At 43.0% G+C, this 17,687-nt stretch overlaps 1 protein-coding gene across 10 annotated transcripts in view; it reads left to right on the top strand.

The window, feature by feature from the left end:
* KANK1 (KN motif and ankyrin repeat domains 1) overlaps window positions 1-15,841 on the top strand; it is a gene marked incomplete at its 3' end in the record, with an annotated part of 188,063 nt that extends 172,222 nt beyond the window's left edge. For 4 of the 10 annotated variants that reach the window (XM_081066305.1, XM_081066306.1, XM_081066310.1 and 1 more), the window contains 9 exons: window positions 2,274-2,471; window positions 3,117-3,225; window positions 4,540-4,782; window positions 6,192-6,279; window positions 8,551-8,770; window positions 11,105-11,247; window positions 11,901-12,101; window positions 14,124-14,222; window positions 14,807-15,841. In XM_081066305.1, the coding sequence (XP_080922431.1) occupies window positions 2,274-2,471; window positions 3,117-3,225; window positions 4,540-4,782; window positions 6,192-6,279; window positions 8,551-8,770; window positions 11,105-11,247; window positions 11,901-12,101; window positions 14,124-14,222; window positions 14,807-14,869 (1,364 nt within the window). Of the gene's footprint in view, window positions 1-2,273; window positions 2,472-3,116; window positions 3,226-4,539; window positions 4,783-6,191; window positions 6,280-8,550; window positions 8,771-11,104; window positions 11,248-11,900; window positions 12,102-14,123; window positions 14,400-14,806 lie in introns of those variants that run through there. The other 6 variants (XM_081066307.1, XM_081066308.1, XM_081066303.1 and 3 more) reach the window with 2 other exon arrangements.
* Between the last annotated feature and the right edge of the window lie 1,846 nt (window positions 15,842-17,687).

The following is a 17,687-nucleotide window of genomic DNA, read 5'->3' as shown; positions in this document are numbered from 1 at the left end:
CATTGTGTCACACGTGAGGAGGGAGGTAGATCTGTGAAAGAATTACCTGGGTAGCTCCCCATGCCTACAGAACTAGAGGAGGGAACATTATGGATAGAGTGCCATTCGCGGAATTAGGAAATGTGGGTTCTAGTCCAGCCCTGTGGCCTCAGGCAAGTCACTGGTCCACCCTGGCCTTCAGAATGTTTAGCTTGGATATATGAGAATTAAAACTCAGATGATCTCTAATGCCTCACTTGGACCATTTTTTCTTCCCTTTACCCTTTTTATTACGGTGTCATTGTTTAAGACCAGTAGCTTCTAAAGTGGACTGACTATTTGCATCAAATTCTCTTGTGAATGGGTCAGTGCGAGATGTCAGAAATGCCTGGCTCAGATCTATAGAATGATTTTCTGGGAGCAAGTGCCAGGATTCTGCATTTTAACAAATATCCCAAATGATTCTTGTGAACAGTTTGAAGAGAACAATTTTAGAGGCTGTCACAGTTCTTTTTCTTCTGATTGCCTCAAAATATAATCAGTACTTAACATTTCTTCTAAGGATACGAGGGATTTCAAAGCTTTTCTTTAAAAGAAAATTGTAGTCAAATTCTTAGCACATTATTGTGGGTAGGTTTAAATTTTTTTGTATTGGTAACTTATGCTTATAATGCATAATTTAAAAAATAATAGAGACATAAAGAAGAAAAACATTATAACCTATATTTTTTTAGCCTTAGAAAAACAGTATTAAACAGGTTTGTTTGATATCCTTCCACTTCTTCTAATATGTATGCATATAAATATAATTATTTACCAAGATAAATTTGTTTTGTCCATACTGTTTTATAACCTATTTTTAAAATTCACTAATACAGTATGTTTATCTTTCTATGTTAATAAATGTTCACCTATATCAACATTTTTAGTGGCTGCATGGAATTCCTTTGAATAAATGTACCAGAGTTTATTTCACCATTTTCTTCCTGTCACTCTGTGATATCTGCCCACTTTTATTGTTTTACCCGTGGAAACAATGAGCGTCCTTCTGTATCTTTTTGTATATCCTCAGGATTAAATTTCTAGAAATCAAATTAAGTCAGAGATTTTTTATTCATTTTTAGAAAGTGATTTTGAACACAGTTAATCAATATTCACTACCGAAAAAAAAAGATAAATACAAGGAAAATTTAAAATCACCTAACTTCCATATAACTTTTTTATATATGTGTATATGTATATCAGTGTTTTGATAGAGTCATAACATACATAGAATTTTATTATCTGTTTTTCTCATTTAACCATATCTTGTAAAGATCTTTCTATGTCAGCCACATTGAAAATTTGTATATACCTACATACATTAATTGCATAATACTTAATCCAATTTTTCTGTTTCAGTCAGTGAACAAATATTAAGTACCTAATATAAGAAAAAGCGATCTTGTGTGGCGAGAGAAACAAAGTTGATTAAAACAGTTTGGTGCCCTTAAAATATTTACAGAGTAAAAGGGAGTCTAATGTGGTCACACACATCATCTAGTACCTTGTATTATAGATCCTGTGAGAGGGTATGAAGGAAGGGCTGTGAGAGCTCAGAGAAAGGCAAGTTATTTTTAGTTAGGGAGGTGAGGGAAGGCTCGGAAGAGGGAATGATGGGAGGGTTTGACCATGTGAACCTGGGAAGGAGGAGCATGCCGGATAGGAAAGGGCATAAACTAAGGTGAGCTGTCAGGAACAGGAGTCGTCCATCTACTGGGATGGAAAAGGACCACAGGCATGGTGGGAAATGAACGTGAGAGGTAAATAAGTGCAGGATTGCAGATGGTCTAGAATATATAGCTAGGCAGTGTGGACTCTGTTTCCTGAGGGAGGGGAGCTTTTCAGATTGTTCAGGTGTTGTGTTAGTTGGAGTAAGGCTAGGATGTAAGCTGAGCAGGAGTGTTGCTCGGCAGCAGTGTTCGAGCCCTGGAAGAGGGAAGGAAGCAGGGCAGTCAGGGTGCTACGCTGGTGGTCCGGACGCGCTACAGCAGCCGGAACAGAGAGAGGCACTGTGGGGTGAGAATGACAAGCCTTGGCAGAACCGATGTGGTAATAAAGTCAAGGCCTTGAGGGTTTGAGTTTGGGTGTCTTTGATAATAGTGCCGTTTATGCCAAAAGAAAACACGGGGAGACAGGGAGAATACTTGAGAAAAGGATGAGTTGCAAGAATCTTTTTTTTTTTTTCCAAACCATTTAGCTCATTTTATTTGTCCTAGCATCACACACTTCTACACCCTTCTCCTTCCTGACAGGAAATCACCTGGCATTCACCTGTAAGTGTGGAGGCCTTCAGTTAGGAGGACCGTTAAACACCCATACATCCCATCATGAGCAAGAGGTGGGGTCCACTGAAGGGGAGCCCATCAGCAGCCAAGATACCTGCCCGTCGCAGGAAAGCACGCTGTCTCCAGTGAACCTGACAGATGACCAGATAGCCTCTGGCCTCTACGGTAACTTTCCTCACTCACAGTGCTCAGCATCGGGATTCTGGGAGCAGCATTTGCCGATATTTCAGTCTAATGTCAGTGTGCCTTATACATTAACCTGGAAGAACAATATACAGTTGTTCGAGGGAGACCTAGAGGAGCCTTATTAAGATTATACTAAAGAAAGTGCTGTGCAATCCCCTTAATAAAGCTCACCTGGTTTTGTGAATTACGAAATATTTTAAACAGCGTTTCACTCTTCCACTGTCTCGTAGGCATAATTTTTTTCCAGATTATCTCAACTGAAGAAAAACAAAAATAATTCCTATTTCAGTGCCTAAATGGTTTTTGAAGATCAAATGAAACACGGCATCACTTTATAAACAATAAAGTCTGATGCAAATGCTAGTTGTCACTGCTGTTATGTCTGGGAGTACTAAGCATTTTTCTTTTCCATTTAAAGAACATTAGTAATGGAACGTTGAATTATTTTTCTTTGCATGCACACAATTTTCCAATGGATTTTGTGCAAGTTTCTCACATACGCATACCAAGATCTATACTTAACATGAATGAAAAAAATGTACATGAAGAAAGCTTACCTATTCACTGAACTTGTATGAGTATGAGTTATGTTAATTTTGATCACTTCAATTTACTCTTTCACAGTATGTACAAATAATGAAAGCACACTGAAGTCCATCATGAAGAAGAAAGATGGCAACAAAGATTCAAATGGAGCAAAAAAGAATCTTCAGTTTGTTGGCATTAATGGAGGGTAAGGAAAGATGGTATTACTAGTGTTTATACATGATCTGTCTATATCTCCTTTGCCTCCTGCCTACTCAAGTTATATTTAAAGGTGCCTAGTGTGGGATGCTGCCACATCTTGGTGATGGAAGATTGCCTCCTCAGAAAGGTGCATTTGGGCTTCTCTTCTCTCCTCTTCTTGCTGTCTTTAAGGATGTGTCACTCTTGAAAGGATACCTGATGAAGCTGAACCATTTACATCTTCTCACCTCTGATCTCAAAAAAGTAGTCTTCAACAAAAGCAGCAGGTTTCCTGCACTTTGGACAACTTATACTTACATGTAGCGGAACTCAGAAACAAACAGAAAGACTGAGAGCACAACTTCATGGGCCAGTGATAGTCATCCACTCCTTCAGAATGGGTGGTTTTGCTTGCTCTTCATGTTTACAAAATTTTAGGGTCTTTTACCCGAAGAGTAACCTAGCCATGCCACCAGTTCTTTGCTTTCTAAATAGAATGTGTGTTAGTTGTTTGTTCCTTCTCTTTTGCTTGGCTCAGGTAAATAGCTAAGCCTGTTTGTCCTCCTACAATTAAATCAGAGCAATTTATTAACCCGATACATGGCCTCAATAAGAAAGCAAGAGTACAAAGTTAGTTGAGATCATGTTTAAGTAAAGTGTACCACAGGGATGTAACTTAACACTGACTATTTTCCAAATATTTTAAGTTTTATTGGGTGATGTGGCCCAGAAGGTTTTGCAGGACATGTACAAGAGGAACTATTGGTTACTTATATAATCTGTTCACTTTGACCCTGGGAGAATTAATAGAACAAAATAGGAAGAATGAAAGGAGTGGGGGGGGAGAAGGAACAGAAAAAAAACAACAACTGCAGACCTGGTTTATAAGATGTTTCCTCTGATTTATACTAATCCAGAGGAGGTGCTCTCTCTCTCTAGTATATATACAGAGGGTGCCAAAAAATGTATGCACATTTTAAGAAAGGAAAAAAAACTATTAAAATTGTAATATTCAATATATACCAATATCAAAAAATGAATACAAGTCATGTGTATACATTTTTTTTGGCACCCCCAGTATATACCTTTTTGTAAGTGGTATATGATACCAATTGACAATCCCAGTTATCGCTCTTAACTCGGAACCCATTCAAAACCAGCAGGCTTTTAAATAGACCTTACTTTGAACTTCTAAGTGCAGGGTCTGAAACCACTGGTGAAATTTCTGGAGTCAGTCAGCTGCTTTCCCTTCATAAAAATTTCTGTCACTGGGTCTTTATGGGCACACCTTGCATCTCCTGAACTCCCAATTGCCACCTAGGTATGAAACAACTTCAAGTGATGATTCCAGCTCAGAGGAAAGCTCTTCTTCCGAGTCAGATGATGAGTGTGATGTCCTTGAGTATCCTCCTGAGGAAGAGGAGGAGGAAGAGGAGGACGAAGACACTCGGGGAATGGCGGAAGGGCACCATGCAGTTAATATGGAAGGTTGCGAGTCTGCCAGGGTGGAAGATGAAATGCAGGTTCAAGAATGTGAACCTGAGAAGGTGGAAATCAGAGAGAGGTGTGGTACATTCCCCTTCCCTCCCCTGACCCCTCCCACATTTAATGTACTTTGGGACTAGAGTTGGCCAGTTAGGAGATTGTACAGTTTTAGCCATTTGTTTGGTCTTTCCCATCTCCAGAGGAAAGCTAAACTTGATTCCTCAGAGATACGTACACCTTGTCATCATGCGGATAAGTACAGGGGCAGATGGTGGGAACTCCTACATCTCGTACAGTAGCAAAAAGGAAGGCTTGATATCTGATCACTTTTATTTCCTTTAACTGTTTGCTATCTAACTGTGTATGTGGAGCCACCATCCACAGAACTGTTAAGTGCCACTAAAGTTGTTTGAACAACCCCTACCTTATGTTTAAAGTCATGTTAGAATGTTTTGTGACCAGCACATTCCTTTTAAGGTTTCAGATTTTACTGTTAGTGATTTATCTTGATACAGGTGTGAGTATTGTTATTACAGGATCATTGTGTGGGAGAGGAACCGTTTTTTGGTCTCAACCAAAGATCACATTTACTGTAAAAAAACGATGTACTCAGTCACATGTCTATATTTTGTTGCTCACTGAGTGAGTGGGAACACCGTAAGAATGGATTTGGGAATATCGTAAACAACAACTGAAATATCCAGTAAGCACTCTGGTTGGCTGAAACATATACCTAAAAATGAAATGAATTTTAAAGACTTTTAGCGACTATGGAATCGCTGCTTATAAAACAAGAGAGAATAGAACAGATGGAAATTTCAGTATGTTTTTTCACTGTGTGAAGTATAAATAGAACATTTGAGAAAACTTACCTCTATTTAATTTGGCAAATGAAAGTTTAACTGCATTAACACAGGTAAGTGTTTTTAGTTTATGGTTCCAAGTATTTTTAAATGACTCAATATCTTGTCATCTGGGTTTTCTAACAGCTTTATTGAAATATAATTTATATATCATATGTCATCTGGGTTTTAAGTTTCTGTTTTCATGTGGGTTAAACAAACCCTTCCTGAATCACCAAATGTGAGTTCAGATGTGTGGTTTACGGGTCAGCATAACAGCTATGTGGTAATGCAGACCTCTTCAACCCCTTAAAAGTAAAAAACGTTTTCAAGAACTTAGAACAAAAGGAGTGAAAAATCTCCAGATGTTAGTCCATAATGTCATAAAGGTCAAACTGAAGCCAAAAGCTACGCTCATGAAAATACCTGAGCTCTGAGGCTGGAGGCATAGGCTCTGCATGGTAGCACCAGTCCGTGGATTCCCAGGGGCTCCTGGACTCCCTCCAGGCGATCACCTTGTACCACCTGCCGAGGTCGTCCTAGGGCCTTTTGTCTTTTAAGGGGCTATAGAGTTTGAAATAAAAATGCCTTTCCTTTTGTGGCTGATCATGAGCTCTCTTTCTTTTTATCTTTTTCCTCCCTTTAGGTATGAATTAAGTGAAAAGATGTTGTCTGCGTGCAACTTACTGAAAAATAATATACATGACCCAAAAGCTTTGACCAGCAAGGATATGGTGAGTCTGACCTACGGACACTGCCCCAGTCTTTGCAAAGTGCCTGAGTGAGCACCATTGTCAAGGCAGCTCTAGCCTGCCTCCGAGCTGTTGTTGCCAGCATGCTCGCCTCCTCCCCCAAACTATTTCTAGCCTGTGTGGGCAGAGTGGGCAGTGAGCTGCCCCACTCACTGGGTCACACTGTGACCCTTTCCCTCAGGCCCAGCTTCAGATAGCCTTTCCCCACCCTGTACTTTTCTCGGGGGTGGTGCCTCTGTGAGGCTTTTACTTGCACATGGAAGAGAGGGCTAATTGCAGTCATTTGTAACCTTTCTACGTGTTCTGCTTAGGTTTACAAAACCTTGTGATCCAGGGAGCAGAATCCCTTTTGTTTTTTAAGTTAGCATATGTTTTTAAAAGAAACTTATCTGGGCCAAGGTCAGCATTTGTTTTAATTATGAAACTGCATATTATGTTCTGATGTGGAATGCAGGCAGCCACTATTTTTAAACATGGAAATAACTGCACTTGTCATCTTCTCACAGTCTGAGAGATTCAGAAGCAAACAGCAAAGACATTACATGGTTGCCATAGTAAGCATGAATGGCACAACATAGGACAGACAAGTATTTATCTGACAGTGATGAATCGGACACCATTGCCAAGTAGGTCGCTTTCTCCTGCACTGGTGAAGTTTCGATGTGCGGTGTCTTCCACAGGTCAGACCAACGCTGTGCTTGGCTACTCTGTTCAGTGCATTGAGAAAATGCACTGAGGACATGTAGCTTTTCATGCTATTTTAGATAGTATTGTGCATTTGAAGTTTTGCATATTAGCAGTAGATTTAAAATGAAGTTTTATGCTGAGTAACTTAAGTTAGCAGCTAGTGAGAAAGTTGATTTACCAGGCTCACAAGGTTATAGAGTTACGAAACCAAACATTTTTGTTAATTGAGTATTCATTCAGTGAAAAAGTATTTAAAGTTTTGTGCTGTGAAGAGTAGTGGATATGTGAATGGTCAGAACGTCGGGGCCATATAACACGACAGGACATTGAATTTTAGCAGTAACAGAGGTAGGACACCCCAGTGACATAATTTCCCTTCCTTCCATCTGAGAACTCCATAGAAATCGAAATCTGAATATGTACAAGAGTGAGCAGAAGAAAATAAAATAGATGAATTATTTTCTTGATCAGGACCCTTTTCATGAGTGACCAAAAATAAAATTGGGCTAAAACTGAATAATCAGTAGAAGGAAGATAGAGATAGAAGCTCTACAATCCCAATCCCACCTCTATAGAAAGACTTCTTGGGTTCTGATGCTTTTGACATAGGCTTTGCATCTTTCTCTGATATATTCTTAAACTTTTAAAGAGCAAGCAAAGCACAAATAAATGGTAAACTTATATAAAAGACAGCCCTTAAAAAACCTGGTCATTATCCCCATCACCAGCACTGGCTATGCCCAACCTGCACATGGTCCAAGTTTGACCTGATCATCCATAAAACGCATGCCATGTTCATGTGTCCACACCCTTAGGGAAAGCAAGTAGGGCTGGCAAGGAAAGGCAGATAATCCTAATGGGAAATGTAATTTGGGAAATGTAATTTGTGCTATTTATTCCCTTTCCATGACTGAACATTTGTATTTGGGATTGGAGTGGGAATTGAGTTGGTTACCTGCTTATGGTCTCCCTAGCCTAGTGCTGTGGAAATGTTGAAGCAGTTGAGGTTGGTCTGGATAGAGAGGAAGCAACATAATTAAGTGTGGGTTGAGTATTTTCTTCTGTCCCAATTACTATGAAAATCATTTGCAAGACCAGCATAACTACATAATAGTAATAGTTCAGTAATAAATAGAGCCATGCTTAAGAGTTTTACATGTATTGCCTCATTGTTCTCATCACAAACGCTATGAAAGAAAAGTATTTTTATTGTCCCCATTTTGCAGATGATGACACTGAGGCCCAGAATAAATATCTTCCCCGGAGTCATACAGCTCATATATAGCAGAGCCAGACTTTGAACCTCCCTGGTAGAGCTCTTGCACAGTGCTACGTGGCTTCTTTTTGAGAAGTTAGAATATGTTTGTGGCTTAAAGTCAGCAGAGATGGTCCAGTGTGGAGTGTGAGGCTTCTCTGAGAGCTCTGGATTTTGTTAGTTGTTTTTGAGAGCCAATTCTGACTGCATACACTTTGACTATAAAAGGCCTGGTTTCTTGGGCTTTCGGCTAGGTCTCAGAAAGTCTATAAATAGAAAAACTAATGGCCACTTGCTCGGTATTTTGGCAGAGGTTCTGTCTGAACACCCTCCAGCACGAGTGGTTCCGCGTGTCCAGTCAGAAGTCAGCCATTCCCGCCATGGTGGGGGACTACATAGCTGCCTTTGAGGCCATCTCCCCAGATGTCCTCCGTCACATCATCAACATGGCCGATGGCAACGGCAACACGGCCCTCCATTACAGCGTGTCGCACTCCAACTTCGAGATTGTGAAGCTGCTCTTGGACGCTGGTACGTTAGCTGTCCCGGTCTCTTCTCTAACAGCACTCAAGCGATGACTCACCTTGAAGACGCTGGGTCGATCCACTCCTCACTTCTGTGACCGTCCTAAAACCCTTCTCATTGCTTTTCCACATGATGTGGCAAGGATATCGTTCCTGACTCATCGTGGGAGGCTTGACATTTAAACAAAACTGGGTGACACAGATTCCAGATCTGTTTTGAAAGGAGACTTAGAGGATATTCTTGCTCCAGTTCAGCTGCACTCAAGTGAGGTGTATCCCTGGTAATAAGCATGACTCATGCTCCCTCCTCAGCTGAATCCAGCAGGCTTGGTGGGTTTGCTCTCAGGAGGCGGAGGACTGTGTGTGGGGCCAGAGTCATAGCCTTGGTGTTTGTGGGCTGCTCCATTTATGCTTGTTCCGCAACCTCCATGCAACGATCTCACGGAGCTGTGCAGTTAGTCAGGACAGGGACCAAGCAAAGCCACTGTAACAGGTGATGGTGGGCTCATCCCCATTCCCGCCAGAATACACCCAGTTATTGGGAAACCAGCATAGAGCGAAGAAAGTATTATTCTTATAGCTGAACCGTAGCATTGACAATAGTGAAAATTGTTGTGGATAATTGGAACTTGCCATCCCAGAATATAGTAAATGGATGTATTTAACATGAAGTGAGGGAGTGGTACATACAAGGGTTCCTTTGCAAAATAGTGAGCTTTCAACTTTTTATTAAAATGTAGCGATCCATAGAGTCCCCAAATCATATTTATTTTTGAAATAGCCTATTTTCACTTCTAGTATATGGCTGATACAGAATTCACCACTGTCTAATTAATGAGAACACCTAATTTAGAATCTGAATATAAAATTGTCCAGTTTTCCCATACTGCTTCTTGACCCAACTGTCCAATTTTTTCTACTCTGTTTTGGGGATGTTGGATTAATGCAAAGAAGAAACTAAGCAGATTTATTCTTTCTTCTCTTCTAAGTTTGCTTGTTCCCTGTGTAGGGGCTGTGTCAGAGTAAAACTGCTTCCATCTTTCAGGAAGGAATTCAAAACCTCCTTCCCTTCACATTTTCCAGACTATAAACAAAGTTGGTGATACTGTCAGTTCAAGTTATTGTTTAAAGACAGAAGTGGGTAATATCCAGGAAAGCTAAAAACAAGATTTCAGGATTACTCCTGAAAGTAGCAATTTAATCTACCCTTGGAAAAATTGTGTGGGCAAGATATTTGGGTAAATTAAATGATTTTCATTCCATTGTTGGATAGCTTTGGTTAATCACTTTTCTGGATTTACTCAGCTTTTTACTGCTCACCATTCTAGGCTGAGACGTTGACTCCATATAGGGTGTTTGTGAATCTGCAATACTGCAGTATCTGTGAAGAACTGAACGTCACAGATGTCTGCTTTTGCATCACACAGCTTTCTCTTCTTTTCCTTTTTTAACATTAGAAAATATGCAGTGTTGTTAATGCCGTATGTCCCTGTGTACAGTTGTTTTAGAACTAAAGGAAAGTTTTCACGTTACCTTCTCTTCTCATTCTTGATGATGGAAACATCCTGAACATCTGAACTGTACTTGATCACACCTAAAGAGACTTTCCTGCACTCTCCATTCCTTTCATTTTATTAGAAAGTGCTGAAGGAATTTAAAAATGCCTGGAGGATAATTTAGCCCCAGAAAACCTCTTAAAAATTACAGGAATAGAAAAAGTTGGGTTTGTAAGGGTCTGTTAGTCCCTGACAGTTTCTTAGGGGACTTTCCTGCGTTTGTTTTCAAACCGCAATTCCTAGAGTAGGTGTCATGTGATTGAAATTCTGCTTATAAGGGCCTGAAACAAGTCAGATTAGTAACCATAGGGTCTCAGATTAAGTAGTGGTTTATAAGTAGATAACGCCATATTCAGAGTTCCACACAACAAGCCTTTACAAATCTTTCACTTGTAGCTCTCCCTGCCTTCTTTACTCCAAAACAGTGATTTCCTAAACACAGATTAATGTCTAAATCCCACGTTACTGTTTATTCTTCACAGCAACCATTACTTAGAACCACCTCCTAGGCCAACAAACTATTGCAATTTAACCACGAGTTGCAAATAAGACATGCTATGAAAATTCACTGTTGCTTCTGGCCTCATGAAGCAGAAAACAAACAAAACAAAACAAAAAACCTCTTGCTTTTTGTTTGTTTGGTATAGTAACATCTCGCACATTTCCTTCCAAGTCACTCCCGTACTTTGACCACCTAAGGCCCTTTCACTGGGTTCTTCCAAACACCATACCTTCCGTTCGTGTTAGGAGATGGCTTCTCCTTAAAGAGACTCATGTCTTTGCAGACGTGTGTAACGTGGATCACCAGAACAAGGCAGGGTATACCCCCATCATGCTGGCAGCCCTCGCCGCGGTGGAAGCAGAGAAGGACATGCGAGTGGTGGAAGACCTCTTCGCCTGTGGGGACGTGAATGCCAAGGCCAGCCAGGTGAGTGCACCTGCTTCCCAGGCTCATGTTCATGCTCGCTAACTCAGCTCTGCCCTGCACAGGTTCCCACACCACACTTCCCACCACTGAACACTTACTCACTGGCCCAGCCAAGTCCGTGTGGCTACCTGGCCATCCCAGGTGACCAAACACACTGTGACGCAATACTGGCTTTAACTTCACATCCAGAACTGCTCCGTCCTTTGCCCTGTGTCGCCTCCGTTTGGAGCAGTGTGCACAGAAACTGCAGGTCAGCCTGCACGTAAGTGACTGGGAGTCCCCAGCATCTCAAGGTGACAGGTGCTGCCTGACTGTCTCTGTACATAGTGTCCTCATACACCGAGTGCCCCACATGTGTTCAGTTTGACTTTTAACCATCTTTTGAACTTTCCAGCCCCTGGATATAATGAGACAGATCCTCCAAGCTAAAGGGAGACGTTGACTCATTACTTGATGATCTGAGTTAGCTCATGGCTCACGAGGAGCTGGTTGCTCTGTGCCTGCCAGCACCGGGCCCCAAGTACTTCCCTGTCCGCCTTTTCCCCTCTGTCATCACGCTCCCTCCTCTCCTTCCCCCAGCACAGACCCACTGCGGGCCACACCTTGCCAGCCTGTTACATGCTTCTGAAGTTGGCTCTCGTTTCTTCCCACAGGCGGGACAGACGGCCCTCATGCTAGCGGTCAGTCATGGGCGGATAGACATGGTTAAGGGCCTGCTGGCCTGTGGGGCTGATGTCAACATCCAGGACGATGAGGGCTCCACCGCCCTGATGTGTGCCAGCGAGCACGGGCATGTGGAGATCGTCAAGCTGCTGCTGGCCCAGCCGGGCTGCAACGGCCATGTGGAGGACAACGTAAGCTGTCTCCGTAGAGCCACCACGCCAGGGCCTGCAGGGACACAGGGAGGGAGCTCTGCGAGTACTGCTTGGCAAGGGGGTGGGAGGGATCAAATCCTCCTTGATTCTCCTTGAGGATTTGTGGTGCCATCCAGGCCACCTCCCGTCGTGGCCCAGCTTGGCAGTATCTACTGTGTGCCAGCTAATACTCCCATTAACTAAAGCCAAAGACAGAAAGATACATAGGCCTCAGCCCAAAATTTACTAAAGGAAGAAGATGATGGCCATGTACAAGAACCAGCAGACTAAAGGGGAATAAACAGATTTACAGTACAGACTCAAATTCAGTGTAGGCAGCTTCTAAATCCACTAAGGAGAGAGGGCAGGGTCCGGTCCGCAGGAAATGTGGATTACTAGCTGTTACAAGCTGGGGTTATTATTGGGTGTCTAGAAGCGTTGTTATTACAGTGAAGCACTTTCCCACCCCTTCACTAGAGGTCATCGGAGTGACTAATTTGTGATGTTTCATCAGCACGGGCATCCAGATTGTCATGGCTTCTTCCCACTCCTGCTGAGACTCTTAATTTCCTCTCCCAGTTCCCAGTCTGTCCCCATTCCCAAATAACCCCCTTGACTGGGAAACATTCTAAGGAAAGCTGCTCCTTCTGATATCTCCAGGCCAAAGGGGAGCAGCACTGATAGGTGAAGGTACAGGAACTAACTGTGGAGTGATGGTCATATGGTTCCAAAGTCCAAAGGTCGTAAAGGTCGGGCTGGGTTGGTTCTGTTTTTGAAAGTTTTGAAAGTGGAACACGGGTTTGAACCAGAGCTTCCTTCAGCTCAAAATACTAAAAAGGTAGAGGGAAAACGTCCTCCTTTGCACCACACTTCAGAGCCCTGTGAGCCCATGCCAACAGGAAGAGCAAACCAGTGCAGGGATTTACTGGCACGAAGGGACTGATGGCTTCTGCAGGTGCCACGACTTCCCCAGGAGCGTGTGAGCTGCGGTTGTACCAGATGTCCTTCCTTCTGCTGGAGCAGAGAGAGTTTTCCACCTACCTTTCCTATCTTTCCTTAAGAATAGTTTGTGTTTTGTGTGTCTTGTTTTCTTGTTTGTTTGCTTTTACTTCTCCTCTCTCAGCAATGAACAGCTTGCAGATATAGTAATAAGATGCCAGAGAGCCACAGTGACTTCCAGAAATCTTGGTCACTTCCGCTAATTGCCTACTTCCTTATCCTTAAAGGAGTAGGAGGGCATCCAAGTGGCCTCCGGAAGAAAACTGGCCTCCCAGAATTCACAGAGTGGGAGAGAGGGACCATAAAATTCAAACCACATGCAAATTGTTTCCTGCTGCTAGTGACAGAAAGGGAGTCCTTATTCCAAGACAGAAAAGAAGTTTTTGCCTTGATGTGCCTTTATATCTATCTAAATCCCTGCAGTTTAACGGCAACCAAACATTTAACTGAAAATTTTTCTTTCCCAGGTTTAATGCTTCCCTATCCTTGTACATCAGTGTTCCTCACGGCATTTCGCAGGGGTGGTTATGGCTGTAGGATCAGCTCCCTCCCCAAGAGAAAAGTTCAGAGATCTTTGGCAAATGGCAGGACTTCAAAGCATAGACCATGGTACTTGCCTGCTCATTTGTAATGATAAGAATGAAAAATGGTTTCTCCCTCCGTCATCTACTGCCCCCTGCTGGTTGGCACAGTAGTTGAATGAAAGTTCTTCACCGGCCGCCAGCCTTGCTCTGTGGAAAATGCAGTATGCAGACCTGCGCACTAACCCCTGCTAGGCAAAGTCAAAACGAATGGGTGATTCTTTTCTTGACTGTGATTTCCTTACAGTGGAGGCTGTGCCTCATCCATCCTTGTATTTAGGGCTTAGTACATAGAGGTCCAGAAAAGTTCCCTAAAGGACTGAACAGATGGCCAGATTCAGGGAACCTTGTCCATTACTAGAGGGTGTTTTGCTTTTTCACCTTTTGGCTGTCTAGAAGTTTGACAAATCGAACCAACCTGGCGTATTCTTCTTGTCTTAAGGATGGCAGCACCGCGCTCTCGATCGCTCTGGAAGCAGGACACAAGGACATCGCTGTCCTTCTGTATGCCCACGTCAACTTTGCAAAGGCCCAATCTCCGGTCAGTGTCGTGCGTTTGGCATTGGTGAACAGGCTGCAGTCCACCAGACTGGGGGGCCCTCTTCCTCTGAGAAGTGATAGGAGACGCGGGTTCTGTGATGATTTTGAAAACGGAAGTTTTAGTCTGGAACTTCAGAGTTCACAATTTTTACCCCACCCAAAAGGCCAGGAGTGCTAATGGTTAGAGCAGCAGAGACTGGACGCTTGGCTTGTCCTCAGGAGACAGACACTCAGGCGCTCATATGAAGGGTTAATTCTGGGCAGAATTATCCAAATGGCACATCCTGAGCTCATGAATACATATCACCACATTCCTGGCATTTTTCCTAATGCAGATGGTGTTAGCAGGCCAGAGTCCACTCTTAGTGGGAAGTTGATTTCGCAGGACAGCTGGACGTGGCGCAGCTGAGCCCAGCTGACCTGAGCTGCTCCAGCTTGGTGGACCTGTGTCCTGTGTTCCAGCTCTCCTTGCTCTCACTCATGGGTGGTTGTCAGCTATGGTGGACAGAGTTCTTATGTCACAGAGGACGCATCTGCCTGAGATCGTTTATTAACCCCCAATTTTTTTCCTTTCCTGGTTTCTAGGGCACCCCTAGGCTTGGAAGGAAGACATCTCCTGGTCCCACCCACCGAGGTTCATTTGATTGATTATGTGCAAATAGCTGTCCATTTCCATGCCACCATTAAGCTGCTGCTAATTGTTCCTGTTGGGGTGACAGATACTGAATGTATATGTGTTGTGCCTGAGCTCACCAGCAAACAGAACGCGTAATGCCAAGGCTGAAGGCTGGTGCTGTCACAGTGGAAGCTGAGCCAGCAGGAGATGGCTGGTGGGCACACACCGCCTCACTCTGGCCATCTTCCCTCTGTGTGGGGGGCACTTGACCCTAGTCGCTGTTGCTGTTGAGTCTCTGCTCCGTTATGTACAGTTGTAGGAAACTGTAATCTAACCTGAACGGGCAACTTCTGTTCCTCCTCTCTACCCCGCCACCACTGCTGAGAAGTGTCAGGTTCTCACTGGCATGGTGTTTTCAAATTTTCCACAAGTATTTACATTTGCTAATGTGGAACCATTGGAAAGCTCTTCGAAAATTCCATTCCAGGATGGTTTTGTCAATTTTTCTTTTGTCTTTTATTATTTTAAAGTAAGTAAGTTGAGGTGACTTTGATCATCAGCAACTTAGACCTGGGCTGGTAGGTTTCTGGTTTAAAAATAAAAGATGGGATGCTAAAGAAGTATAAAACTTACAAAAGGAAATCTCTTCGGTTGGTTTTATTTAGGTGGATGTATTATGTGATTTTTTTTTATATAAAAGGTATCTATATAAAATTGACACAGTATTTTCAACTTTTATATTCCATGGTAATAAAAGACATGAAGAACTACATGTAATAGTACCATATTTTTATTAATAATTGCACAACTCTAACAATAAAGGTTGAATTGTGTTAGAGGAATCGGCTATATGTTTGCCTCTAGAGAAACATAGTGTAGTTCTCCACGTATTTATGGATTCCTTTATACCATGTCACACTTACTTTGGTCTTACATGTATTTAAATGTTTGAAGTGCCTTAGACTCTTGCCATATTTTCAAAATAAACTTTCATTAAGCTCTTTACTTGTCCCTGCTTCATCTCTGACAGCTGTCTGCCCCCCTCCTATTAGGACTTACAGCAGTGGCAGCATGAGGTGATGGATGGATTGCACAGGGAGGGTGAATGCCCAGTCCACTGGTCTTGCACTCTGACAAGAGGAGACATCTTCTGAGAGCACTGCTTTGTTTCCACATCTCTGCTCATTACTCAGGTTGCACACCATGAGTCCGAAGTTAATTAGGCAAACCATTCATCAGACAGGTAATCTCCAAGGGGAGACAATGAGTGAACTTCTCTCATGTGCAGAAGCACCAGTCCTTGATTCTAGTTTTGGGTGTAACAGTTGGGTAACTGACCGAAACCTGTAGTGATGAGAAAGGAGAGGTGACGCCAGACAGTTGGCCCAATAGCACCTGTTTTCAAGTCCTTTTTAAGAGGTAAAGGGGATTGAGTCACTATCGTTAAAGTGAAGAAGCGCGGTGGCCAAAATGCATAGTAGGTGTTTCAGCAGAGGTGCTGGTGGTGGATTTTAACCCGGATCATTTGTGCGAGCCAGGTGCTTTGGAAAGATCACTGAGGCTTTTTTAAACCTTTCTTTCTTTCCCTTACTCCTCTCCTTTCCTTTCCTTAATTCATTCATCATTGAACTCAAGGAGAAGGCCAGAGACTAGATTTTTGGAGCAGGGGTGTGTGTCATCACAGTGCTTGCCCTGGAAAGCCTGTTTCACAGGCTCACAGATTTGCATCTTTTAGAGAATTTTGGAGGAGCTGTGCAAAGCAGCGCTTGCAATTCAGGCCAACTTGGAGCAGGAGCAGATGCTCTCCCAGTACAAGCCGGGGGCCTCTGGGGCAGAAGGGCCATCCTCTTCTATGAGCCATGAAAGTGAGGACACAGCTACCTGGCGTCATGGGCATCCCACTCCCCTCCACCCCCCGCCCCTCACCCCTCACCCTAGGACAGATCTGCTAGCTCTGGGATTTGGGCCAAATTTCAGTTCAGATAGTCATTCGAGCCCAAGTTCCTTGCGATCTGAAATAGCACAATAAATTAATTTAGAAGAGTGTTTGTGTTTGCAAAAAAGCAGGGCTGTGAGTTTTCTGCTCCTGAATGGCATGCCTTTTGAGTAAGGAGGCCTGTACCTCAGGTGGTTTGTGATCCTGGGAATTGTCTTCATTCCATTGGAGAAAGGAAGGCATTGATATTGTTGGGCGTGACAAAAATGAATTCCTGCATCTGCATGCTGCATTTCAGATTTCTTGTGCGAAATTTTGCAAAAGAAGACAAGTGCTTGTTTCATTGTGGAGTGAGGTCCTCTTCAAGATGCATCTAACTTCTGGGTAACCTATGCTGCCTTGTGCCTTGTTTGCTCTACTAACACTGGGCACTTTGAATGCTTTTTACCTTGGGATCTTGGCACACTATATAAACCAGCCTGATTCTCCCCATGTACAGCTACAATTTATTGAAGCACACAGCCATAAAGGGATTTGTGGCAGGAGCCTTGGGCAAGGTCCCCAGAGAGGCCAGCAGAGGGCTGGAGCCTCCTTGTTTTATTTTCAGCTTAAGTGAAGGGAAGGCTAAACCTTTAAGGAACAGAGAGCCACTTTTCCAGACCCCCTTTCTCTGGAAATTAAGAAGCTGAAGGCCAAAATCCACCCCTAGTCAAAAGGAATAAAGTAGTGGGAACTTTGAGGCTTTAATATTAAGAAAGTAAAACTGACAACTTGTCCTGCCCCTGTTATGATTAAATGGAGTAAACACTGTAATTATCACAGGGGGTGGGGTCTTGCTTCTGGAAAAAATTACCCAGAACACACCATCTAGCACTAATCCCCCAAATAAATGAAAAGTTGGGTCCTTACCTGTA

This window comes from Rhinolophus hipposideros (assembly GCF_964194185.1).
Source record: "Rhinolophus hipposideros genome assembly, chromosome: 11".
NCBI classification, from domain to species: domain Eukaryota; kingdom Metazoa; phylum Chordata; class Mammalia; order Chiroptera; family Rhinolophidae; genus Rhinolophus; species Rhinolophus hipposideros.
This window is presented reverse-complemented; position numbering and strand designations above follow the sequence as displayed.